The sequence below is a fragment of the Haemaphysalis longicornis genome, unplaced genomic scaffold, assembly GCF_048455015.1.
Source record: "Haemaphysalis longicornis isolate Haplotype H1 unplaced genomic scaffold, Haemaphysalis longicornis Haplotype H1 scaffold_6, whole genome shotgun sequence".
Taxonomy (NCBI): Eukaryota; Metazoa; Arthropoda; class Arachnida; order Ixodida; family Ixodidae; genus Haemaphysalis; species Haemaphysalis longicornis.
This window is the reverse complement of record NW_027526407.1, coordinates 38,188,190-38,200,291: the sequence shown is the minus strand read 5'-3', so window position 1 is coordinate 38,200,291 and position 12,102 is coordinate 38,188,190. Positions and strand designations below refer to the sequence as shown.

The 12,102-nt window shown below is 46.0% G+C and overlaps 1 protein-coding gene across 1 annotated transcript; it reads right to left on the bottom strand.

The window, feature by feature from the left end:
• Positions 1-3,386: 3,386 nt before the first annotated feature.
• Positions 3,387-11,811, bottom strand: LOC144142974 (uncharacterized). The gene is made up of 4 exons (XM_077674801.1): positions 11,724-11,811; positions 10,750-10,933; positions 6,705-6,846; positions 3,387-3,683 (listed from the first exon to the last, which is right to left on the bottom strand). Exons 1-4 carry the CDS (start codon positions 11,809-11,811, stop codon positions 3,387-3,389), a joined length of 711 nt encoding a protein of 236 aa, XP_077530927.1.
• Positions 11,812-12,102: the final 291 nt, after the last annotated feature.

Here is a 12,102-nt window from a genome sequence, read left to right as displayed (position 1 = left end):
GTTCTTAACGAAAGTGCCCTGAAAACACCCTGATGAAAAACGAAAATGTCCTGAAACTTGACGACCAGCCGGTATATGTTTGGTTCTTTAGGTTCTACGCAACCAATAAATTTTGAATTTACTACCTGGACTGTGTTAAGAAGCGTGCACTGAACCTTCTCCTTACTCTTTTCTTTTCTTTTTTTTTTGCTAACCCATGCGAATAAGCGCAGCGCGTGTAATCACAGCTATAGTTAACGGGTTAAACTTTTTTTTTATTACCACAACTTCATGATCACCGTGACACATAAGCAGGTGCGTCAACAACGCACTTGAGAAATTGAGAATGATTCGCCCATGTTTTTTTCGTCTGCTTCCGAGTAGAACGTGTATTTGTTTTAGTAAGCATGATTATTAATTCCGACATGGAAAGTTGCGGCCACACAAGAAAATGTGCACGAGACACAAGAAGAAAATAATTGATTGATTGATTTGTGGGGTTTAACGCGCCGACGCAACGCAGGCGGTGAGGCGCGCCGTATATATAGTCGAGGGCTGCGGATTAATTTTGACCACCTGGGGACCTTTGACGTGCGGCTAAATATCGTACACACGGGCGTTTTTTCTTTTCGTCTCCATCTGAAAAGCGGCCGCCTCGGCCGGGAATCGAACCCGCGTCCTTGGGCTCAGCAAAGAAGAAAATAGACCAGGTGGTAGAAACAACATCACTAACTTTTCGAGTAGGTAAGTTCTCAAGCATTAAAAGGAACGAAAAAAAAGGCACACAAAGGACAAAGAGACGAGACTGCTGTCATAAATACAATATTTTTTGCACATTATCGCCATGGTTTGGTTTTGTTAAACCAACTCTTGTATTTTTATTTAAAGCTAGGGCGTCCTGCATCTCAGCTCGATATGAGATCCACGATGCTTCCCTAGTATTCTAATGCAAAGCTCGACACATACGTACTTTGCACTTCTGGAATGTGCGCATTTTTAAAAATAATAATAATACAGTAAAAGCTCGTTAATTCGAAGTCGAAGGGGAACATAAAATTGTTCGAATTAAGCGGAGTTCGAATTAAAGGGCGGGTCCTAGAATGAATGGAAATCACGCCACACTGCGCGAGCAGAACACAAAGAAGTCACCTCTGGACTCGTTATCGCGAATTAGGCGCTGCTACACGTCTGTGGCAGGTGATTTCGTAAATGATGTTGTTTCGTAAATAATAATGGCATGCGCCGGAGCACTGGGCCGGTGGCGCGGCGCCCTCTGTAGAGCCGAGATAAGCTGTTGCAGGAGCCTAGCGCGCCACGCTGTTGTTTTTCTGTTTCGTTGCTTTGCATCTCTAGTAAATTTGCTTCGGTTTGGATTTGCAACACATTGTAATCACTCTGGGCCGACATCAGCGAGGAGCGATGGAAACCAGGGGATCGTAGTTCGAATTAACCGTTCTGGATACCGACGCGGTCGCCTTGCTCAGCTCTCACCCCGACTCACAACTACTCGTCCAGCTGGCGGAAGATGCCGCTAGGGCCCACGGGCTCATGGACGCCATCTAACGGGGAAGGTCAGGTGACCTCCTCCCTGTCACCCCTTTTTTTTACCAGTTTGGGCTAAATAAAGTTTCTTCTCGCTTTCTCTCTCTCTCTCTCGAATTATCGGGAGTTTTCCCCCATTGAAATATACAGGGTTGTGCAGTTACCAGGGTGTGAGTTCGAATTAACCGGAAGTTTGAATCAACCGAGTTCGAATCAACGACATTTTACTGGAGTAATAATCTTTATTACAGGAAAAGTACACATGAGAGCAGTGATGCTTGTGAGCGGGCTGGGCAGCCCAACTTCGTGCACGGGGCACATGCCGTTGCCCTTCACAAAATATGCAAGTATAAAGAGTATGAGGGACTTTTCTCTGGAAGAACAATTACTATATCACAACACAGACTAATAAAATAAAAAAAATTACACCATCTTCCGGTAGGGGAACCCTGAGTAGTATGCGAAGCAGCCATGGGGTCGATTCAAGTGCCCATTAGTTTTCAGTTCGTCCTTTCCGTGAGGTTCAGGTACGTAGCTACCGTTATATTTATCATTTGGTTTCCATGGTAACTACCACACTTTTCACTTACCGGAACAACGAAATGGGAAATTGCGTTGACCCCATGGCTGTTTCGCATACTACTCAGGGTTCCCCTACGGGAAGATGGTGTAATTTTATTGGAGTGGGGTGGGGGCGTTAGAGTGGAGAGGCATTAAGAGAGAGAGAGAGAGAGAGAGAGAGAGAGAGAGAGAGAGAGAGAGAGAGAGAGAGAGAGAGAGAGAGAGAGACGTTGTACGTGGTATGAGTTTGTCTTTATTTAAGCATTATCATCATCACGTTCAACGTAGGTGACGTCAAGCTGTGGTTGGCGTTCCGCTTTGGTTATGACCGCCTTATGGTCTGTGAAATGTAAAGTCAAGGGCTGTTGTAGTAGATGAACCCTAAAGTTGCTGAAGATGAGGTCGATGCACATTCCCCGGATGGTTGTCGGCTGCTTGTAATCACGGCCCGCCGAGACTCGCCGACGCACGCCGCTGCCGACGACAATAAAACGTCGAAGGCGGTGAAGCGTGCTCGTCTCGTGCCGGCCCACGAAGGCACCGACCACACTGTCGTTCCAGGAGCCATAGAATGGACCGGGCGTTCTGGTTCTTGTCCATAGAATGGACCAGAACCAGCCTTTTGGAGCATCCCCAAAGGCGCACGAAGACGCTATTCCGGAAGTTACATATAACAGCGTCCACGGGCATCCGCTCGAGGACTCCATCGGTTACTGAACCGACCACACGTCACGGAAGCAGTACTGGTAGGACCGACGCATTCCGAGGACAGTCAGCGGAAGCTATGGTCGCATGGATTTGAGTCGCACTGAAAGTACCTGTTTTGCGGTAGCAGGGTCACTCAAGGCTCATTCTCTCACGCCGTAGTTCTGTACGCCACCCCGCCCACGGGAACATAAATGGCAATAAACTGCTCTGTTATGCGAATCTGTGCCCGGATAGGGCGTAGCAGGCCGGGAGGCACTGCTATTCCTGACCATGGCGGAAAGTTGATGAATGTGATGCTGCTGCTGATGACCTCGATGTGTTGGGCCCGTACCAACAAGGGTGACTGGCCAGGGCCTATTGGCTGACTGTGCTCCTGTTGGAGCTTACAGGTACTACTTATTTTCCAGAAAAGCAAAAAGTGGCGGGCAATGAACGAAAGTCAACTGTGATAAAAAACCGAATTACCCAATAATTCTGGCTTGATTTCTACTGAACTGACCTGTATCAGAAGGAATACAACTTACGCGTAATTTAAATTTTACTGGTGCATCGTCATTTTTTTGTTGCCATTCCCCGCTGGGGTACATGCCACGGGCCTACGATCCGAACAGGAAGGAAGAGAAGGTCGAGGCTATGGACTGCGCGTACTTGACGCTTTCAGCCAAAGACGCTGGAAGTAACAGATCTGGCCACCCCAGATACCCAGGGTCCGCACCCGGTCTTCCCGGGCAGCCCACCGCCGACGCCCAGCTCTCCGCCAGCGGCAGCGGGCGATGCGCCAATGCTTCGCCTCCAGAGCCAGACATCTCAAGAACATACGTTCCAACGCCTCCAGCCACCTCCCGTCGGAGAAGCGCCTCACCTTCCGCGGGCGTGTAGCGCCCCTCCTTTCCCTGCCAGTCCCCACTGGTAAGGGCACTAATCAGGAGAATGGTGGTGTCCCCAGTGGAGATAGGCAACGGTTCCGGCCCTGAGCCTCGGAGATGGAAGAAGCTTCTCCGGACATCCCCGCTGTTGTGACCGGCGATTTCGACCGCTGCTCTTACCGTGGGCATGGGTGTTCACGTCACACCACCTCCGACCAGATTTTTACAAGAGCAGAAGGCATATACCGGACCACATGCGGCACCCCTGACCAGCTTCATGGAGTGAGCTGTTATGGCGCCCATATATGCTGTACCGGGAAAGTTACATCAGCATCTACGGGCGTACTCTGGAGAACTCTACTGTTAACAGCCCATGTCATCGTTCATGAAGAATGTGGTTGGAAAGCCCGACGCTTTCCGAGGACTCGGCGCAAGCCACAATGGCCTGGCTTTGGAGTCTCCCTGAACGTTACCTGTTCGCCCTCATCAGGATCATTCAAGGCTCGTCGCTACGTCGTAGCTCGGTATGCCATTTTCCCACTTCGGAGCAGGTCACTGAGACGTCAATGACTGACGCTGTAAAAATACAAACGCAACTCGGTCGTGTTTCGTGTGACTTTTTATTCGTGTGCTCTTGGGGGGAGAGCAGAGTTCTTCGTTCTTGAGAAAAAATTCTGGTTTTGAACGCCAAGCTTTATGTGCTTTCTGGCGCAGCGTCTTTTGCCGATACCCAAGAAAAAAGAAGCAGCAGATTGATATCTTTCTGGCAATTATACAATGCCAGCCCTTTGTTTCAGGGGCAGCAGCAGAAAAAAAAAAACAACGTGTAGAAGCTCGGCTAGATGACAGTTGCATTTATTCACCCTAAATTGCAGCTTTGAAAATATTTCATTTAATTCTTTTGTATTGTACGTATCAGAGAAAATTCAAAGCTTTACCAACTGTTCATAACTTTATGTCTGGACATTAATGTCAAATTCCACACATGCCAACGTTTTCTTGCCGTTCTTGCCTTCGATTTGAACGTGAATTTTATTGTCCTGAAAAAAAATGCAAAAAACGACACTTCATCACGAAATTCTGGTTTCACGCGAAACTGGTCTAGTTGCGTCTGGCCTACGCTAATTGCTGCGGTAAATCTACATTTGTTTTTAATTGGTCTATAAGTAAGGTGGCCAGACGTCCTGTTTTTTTCCAGCACAGTTCTGTTTTTGAGGCCGCGCGCTCCTGCCGTCCCGTCTTTTTTTCCAAACAGACAATCGTGTCCCGTTTTCGTGGGACTGCATAGTTTCAAAATTGTCGCCAAGCAAGTTGACAAGACCAAAATGTGCCGACTCGCTACAAATATTTTCGAAATATCAACTAAAGTACTTTCAAATATTTACCAAGAAAGTAAACTTTAGACCTATTCTTAGCGAAAAACACCTTGTTGTTTTTTTACCAAAGACGACTTTGAAGGGCAATATTTACCAGGGACCATTTTTAAACAAAAAATTGACAAGAAACTAGGAGATTCGAACTCTTCAGGTATATCTTCAGGTATTTCGGTCGATGAGAGATGGGTGCAAATCTTTTAAGAGATGACAACAGGGGTGTTCACACTGCGCTAAGATTTCTCGTGCCGCGAAGCCGGCTATGTGTTTTCTTGGAACCAGGGTTCTATGGAGTGGGTTTTATCATTGTGAACTGGAGGAGGGCATTAACCTGCTGTCAACATTGCGTGCAATGTTGCTTGTGAGGCAGAACTTTCCGTACAAAGGCTAAAATTTTGCAACAGAGTCTCGCGCGATGAAGTCCTGCTTTAAAAAATTCAATCGTCGCAAAAACAAACCAAAAAGAAAACACCAAGGAACGAATGAATGAATGAAATAAGAAATGAATGCACGTAAATGAAGTATGACAGGGATTGTTCCCTCGGCCGCAGTGAGGGCGTAGTGCAAAATGTAAAGTTCTGAATTAAAGCGGTTCTCGGATTATTATGTTTTCGCCCTATCTCGGCAATCTGCCCTTTGTACGCTCCCCTCCTCGCGGGTCTGTCCTGTTTTCTACCTCCAGGAATATGGTCAACCTAACTATAAGGTACCACAACGCCAATATAGATGAAAACTGCCGCAAATTTATAACGCCGAAGACACCTGCACGAAATGCAGAAATGAGAGAGAGAGAGAGAGAGAGAGAGAGAGAGAGAAAGATATATATATATATATATATATATATATATATATATATATAGAGAGAGAGAGAGAGAGAGAGAGAGAGAGAGAGAGAGAACGTTTATTATGGAGCATTGATCACAAGATCATGAGGAAGTGGTTCCCTATTCGAGGGAATCCATATGTCGTCTTGACCGTGGCTGCCCTCTCGACGAGGATGAGCTGGTCCTGCTCCTTGTACGGCTTTGTTTGGTGTGCTACGTGGATTTACAGATAGTACTTCGAGCCAAAACATTGTGCATAACATTTTAGACTAACAGGGATGTGCTGTAGTATCACATGCACCTTTTTAACACGAAAGTGTTTTATGCCCGGATACAGCAAGATTTCACTGACGTCACATAGAGCACGGAAATGACGCCAGTACAACGAAGCAAGCGGCCTGTAAAGGGTGCACCCCTGTACACAGGGTCTTCTCGCGGGGAAGCAACCTTTAGTACTAAACAGTAGGTTATTCTTAGGGTTGTTCGTTTTCGGGTTTTATATTCTAACACGAAAGTATTTTATGCGGAATACAGCAAAATTTCACTGACGTCATATCCATCACGGGAATAACGCCAGTGCACCTTTGCCTAAGCGAACCGCAGGACGTCGCTCGCCAAGCACACCCACTATACAGCCACCGACCCATAAATCATGCTCAGCTGCAGATTTCGCTGCGCATTTCACTTTGGTGTTTTACCGATTCCCATGGCAGTGGAATCAACCACAGTTTTTTTGCTCCTCCGATTACCACCTATGACGCTCGAGGTGCCCGTATTACCGCAGTATGAACACTAAAGTGCCTTTTGGTCGTAACGCGAACATAAATGTCGCTCCTACGAGCAGCACTTACCTTGATCAGTGATTTCGCTACCGAAGAAATCTTCGCTTTCATACTGTTAGAGTATGATCCCGCCGCTATTGGGCACTCGTTGTTCCATGGTGCTGCAATTTGCTGCTCGACCTTGCCAGTTCCACCGCACATGTCGTACGTGCTGCATTACGAGCGTTTTGTAAGGCAACCATGCTTATCAAAAGCTTCCTATGCAGTCGAGCGAGTGAGCCCCGTGTGTACGATGTCGACAGAAGTGGTGAATACTCAACTTTGTATACGTGCCTCCATCTGTACAGGATGCGTTTTAGAAACTATACTTTTGGAGATTGCCTTCAACATCCCAATATGTGATACAAAAAGGTTCAAATTGCAGAATACTGTAGCGATTCAATTTTACATGATACCAGGGTAACGCTGTGTCATGCATTTCTTACCCTCTGTTTTTCCTGCTTACAAAACGCAGAAAAGGAACACGCAAGTTTTTTTCACAAAATAAAAAAGTTGCAGAAATCGAAAATGCAGAACCCATCCATCCTAAATAGCGCTTAACAAAAAAAAAAAAACGACGAGAAGAAGGGACACAAGACGGTCCCTTCTTCTCGTGGTTGTTTTGTTAAGCGCTGTTTAGGATGGACGGATACCAACTAGCCCAGCTGTCGATTCTGCAGAACCCATAACTGAGCCCAGTATTGTTTCTTATTGCTCCACATAGACTGAATAAAATATCTCTTTTGAGTATTTCGTGTGTTTTAATTTGGCAGGGCTAAAACGTTATATACGGACACTATACGTGAAAATACTAGTGCATTGAAATTGCACATTATCTCGCGGTATATTTATATAGTGCTAGAAAAGCCCCACAGGAACAGGAGGATACAATCGTTGCAGATTTTTCTTTATAGCCACTTAACCCATTCTACAAGATTATGGGGTTGATGACTCTGTGGAGGAAAGGTTATTTGTAAGGCCGAGCGTAGGGTTGATAAGCACAATGGGTATCAATCTCGTTGCCCTATCTTTGTTTCTGCAGCGGGTACACAAGTTCCTGCAAGTGGACGTTGGAAGTAATAACTACATGAAATTGGACAGGTTTGCCTCACACAGGGGCAGAACATGAACTGGCCGAAAGTAGCTTAGAGCCACATACAGCTTAAAATTATCATGTTCTTTCCACTAACTCCCTTCAGTGTTACCTCTTTACAAATGAACGCATTTGTCCCTACATCTCTGACATTTGTGCAAGAAGTCTTGGAATTGTTTAACAGGAGCACGCCAGGTAACACCCAACGATTTTTTTTAAATGCAGAGCATTTCAGTAACTCACGATGTAACCCGCGTTGACGTCCGTAGTCCGCACCGTCGTTGTCCTTACTATATAAAAAAATACTATCCGGCGCCCGGTTTCGATCCCTCGACCCTGCGGGCGGAACGCAACGTACATGGTGCCCTAACCACTGCGCCACAAAGCCGACACAGAATAGGACGCTATGAACGCGCCTTATATGGTTGACTCATTCAAATTACTGCTGACGAGCGTTCTCTCGTCAGCAGTTGCCACAAGTGCAACAACATTAACGTAACGCAAACTACTTAACGTCGTGCGCCCCCGGAAATGCTCTGCATTTGATCGTGCCCCTCGCGAGGGGGATGTTTCGCGCTTGATCGCACTTCCACTGCTCTCTGCGCATGCGCCCCGTCGCTATAGCAACGGAGGCGCGTCGTCTGCTTCCAGGACGCCGCGGCGCCAAATTGAAACGGGTGGTGAGCGGTGGTGCCGCACGCCGCTCGTCGAAACGCGCCGTCGGAAGCGAGAAACGTCGTCGCCACATCTACGATCGAGATAAATAAATGCAAACGTAAAGCGCCAGACATTCTTTCTCCTTTTTCTTCCTCAACATAAGGAAATCTCGCTTCCCTTGGAGCCTTCTTTCATTTACTCTGGCGAGTAAAAGGGGAGTTGCCAACAATTTTTTGGCAACTGGCGGACAGGCAATGGCGTATGTGCCGTGGAGCTGTCGTGACACACTTCCGCTTTGTTCGCTCTGTGGTGTTAGGTAAGCACCGGAGGCATAAACGTGGTCGCCACACGTGACATTTGCGAATATTCGCCAACAATTCTCCCGCAAAGTACCCCGTGACAAATGTCTCCGCTGACACGTCATCGATCCTTTTCCGTCATCTTACCACTCACTGTAATTTGACGTTCCCAAACATGAGTGTTGAAAACGCAGTTGATTTTGTAACCTCACTGCGTAACTTCCTTGCGTTATTTAATTGCGGAATTTCATTGCGTAACCTCATCTCCCAATTTTCTGTACCACGCTTCCTGCAACGTCCTCATTTAACGTGGTATCAAGAGTGCACAAAGAAAGTTTGATTTGAGTTTGTAAACACAAAGCGTAACGGTATTGATCCGGCACCAGGAATTTTTCTCTGACCTGTAGTAGGGGAATATTTTAGTTGAGAGCGTTTACGGTCAACACCACTCGTAGTTTCCCCGCTAAGCTACAGCAGAGCGGGTGTGATTTCATCATTTTGCGCAGCAGAGCAAGCCTTTCGAACTTTAAGCGTCCCCTGGAAAAGTTGATGAAGTCGAGGGTTTCAAGAATGCTCGCCTGGTCGGAAAGGATACATTGAAGCTAAAAGGCACCGAAGAAGTCGAAATGCACGATTTGGTCGGTGCCTTTTAGCTTCTTCAATGGGCAAGTTTGGCGTAATAAAACAAAATAAAAACCACTTTGTCACTTTAACTAAGTACAACAAATATACGCAGCTTATTCGTAATTACAGGATGCGAGGGGCTCCTCCTAGAAGCAGCCATCTTTAAAAAAATGGCCATGTATAAACGCGGTTAAACCAGGTGTGACCAGCGATAACTTGGTTTTCCTTGCTTGGCCTTACTCCTTTTCTATCTTCTTTTATGTTATACTTTGGCGCTCTTTGCCCTCAGTCGGCCTTGCGCCATAAAAACCCAAACATCAACGTCAAATTCCTTTATGCCTGGTTTGGATGAAACGGCTGAAAGACAGTTGTTTCGAAGCAGCAACTATCGCGTCTTCAGCTGCACCACAAACAACACGCGGCCTCTGCTAGGCGCTGTCGGCGCTCCTGGGGGGAACGCGCAGTGAAGTAAATGCAGCCAGCTCCTTACTCTGTGGCAGCCCGAAAGGCTGATTTTGAGCCGCTGTTCGTTTTTACGCTGCAGCCACCATAGGCACTGGCCGCATCCAACTTTGAGTGAGCCTAAAGGCCAGGTTTCCGGAACGAGGCGTTTCTTGGGTTCGTACGTAGAATAGTGTAGCTTTCGCTCTAAAATAGGCGAGGGAGATGCTCTCGCTACACCCAAGAAAAGTATAGACTCTTAACAAAGATGCTAGTGAAAAGGTTGTAACGGGTTGTATTTACTAACTCCTTACAAACTTTGCTGCTTCTAAAACGGTACGTAGGTCGGGGCACTAAGTACGGAACCTATACATGCTATCGTTACTAGTCTAGACCGTGCACTTATAACTGCTGCTTGTTTGAACATTTACTGATATTACCAAAATTCTATGAATTACTGAACGTAATATTTACAAGACTTTTTCCACCACAAATCACGATTAAAAAGGTTTCGGAAATTTACATGCTGACTTGTATATGCGCACGTTAAAACGCTTAATTCCAAAATTATCGGTAGAATATTAAACTTTTGCGACAAGCCCACTGACTCTATCAGAGAATTTTCCGCTGCTGATTATAAAAGCAAATATAGCAGATGTATTTCCAAGGTACCTAAGTAATTCTCGCTCTCTTCATGCATCCCGTTGGTTTTCTTGTTCAATTTGTTTGTTGTCTAAGTGTTATATGTGCGTGTTGAATGTGTAATGTCGTGGTTTGCGCTCAACAGATCCACATTGTCCCGCGTAACTTTTTGCTAGGTTATGCATGACCATATAGAAAAAGCACTATGTACCCATTGGATACTGTGGCAAGTAACGCGTTAGTGTTCTGTTAGTAAGTTACAGGACGTTTTCGTTAAGAGTGTAGGATTCCTCCCACCCGGCTAAGCGTGTATACGAACCATGATCCAACGTCTGCGATGCACGGCAGCTTCTTGCCACCGGACTTCATCGTGAAGACGAGCTGGGGATTTCCGTCGATGTCTTGGTTTAATTCGATATCGTAATCTAGGGTCATTTCTTGTCCGACCACGACATTGGACACAGCGACGTTCTGGATGGTGACGATATCATTCTCCGGACTTCCTGTACTCAAGCAGAATAATATAGTAAACAGCTCGGGCATGGTTAGTTCTGGGAGCTTGGTGCCTAGACATCACAAATCGGGGTCGCCACTCGACTCATCATCTCTTGGGCAGTTGAGTACAGAAAAGCTCGGTCTGATACTAAAGAACAGACTGTATTTCTTAGCAGACGACTCTGAAATGATTTCAGCATTACGTGGTGCTATGGCGTCGGTTTGTACAAAGATTGTCCTTATTTTAGTCACCTCGGAACGTAACGTTCAGTTTAAGTCAAGCTGAACTAGGCTAAAGGAAGTTGCGACATTACCTTCTGGGTGCTTAAATTTTTCTGTGAAAGTTGTGACCTGAGCTAATGAAGTTTAAAATTAATCAACCGAACATTTATATTTCAAGTTGTTGTGCACTTGACGAGATAGCTATGTATTGGAATGTTGCGTACAATGAGCTTAATGTCTAAAAAATTCCCATTTTAGCCATTAAAACACCCTTACACTTTTCAGGCACCATAGGTGCTAATGCGGGACAAAATTCGCCACATTCATTCGCGCTTTTTAAGGCTTCACCGCCTGTAGGTAATTTGTAAATGATGGGCCGTGCGTCACACTTGGATTCTTTCATCTGTAACCAATTTGCACTGGATGTACCGGCGGCTCAACTCCGCATTCCGGGTCAGGTTCAACATATTGAAATGTATTGTTCGTCTAAAAAGCTATTCGCATGTATACGTGTCATATCCACTTTTTTCTTCAAGTCACATCTCAGGGGACTCAAGTGACTCAAAACACACCTACCTGAGCAAGGCGTGATGATTGGTGTCTGACTTGACGCCGATGTGACACTTAACAAAGCTAAAGCCAAAGCTCCGATTAAAATAATCATCCTGACCCAAAGCAAACAGGTTTAGTAAACAAAAAACTACCTGCTTTGGGCCCCGTGTCAATTGTGCTCTGGTTTAAAAATGCAATACTATTATTAAACCTATCAGCCCACCCTCGTTGCCTTTTGGCAGTTCTCCCGGTAAGGCCAAGGCGCCTTTTATACTAATAGCTCTTAAGCTTGTGGAGATCCTTTGTTCCAGTGGGGATCCCATGTTTATTGGCCACGTGCCGAGGTCTCCCCCTTCTTTCTGTACATACACAATTGTGGCCCAGATCCGCTCGAGGAGGTAGG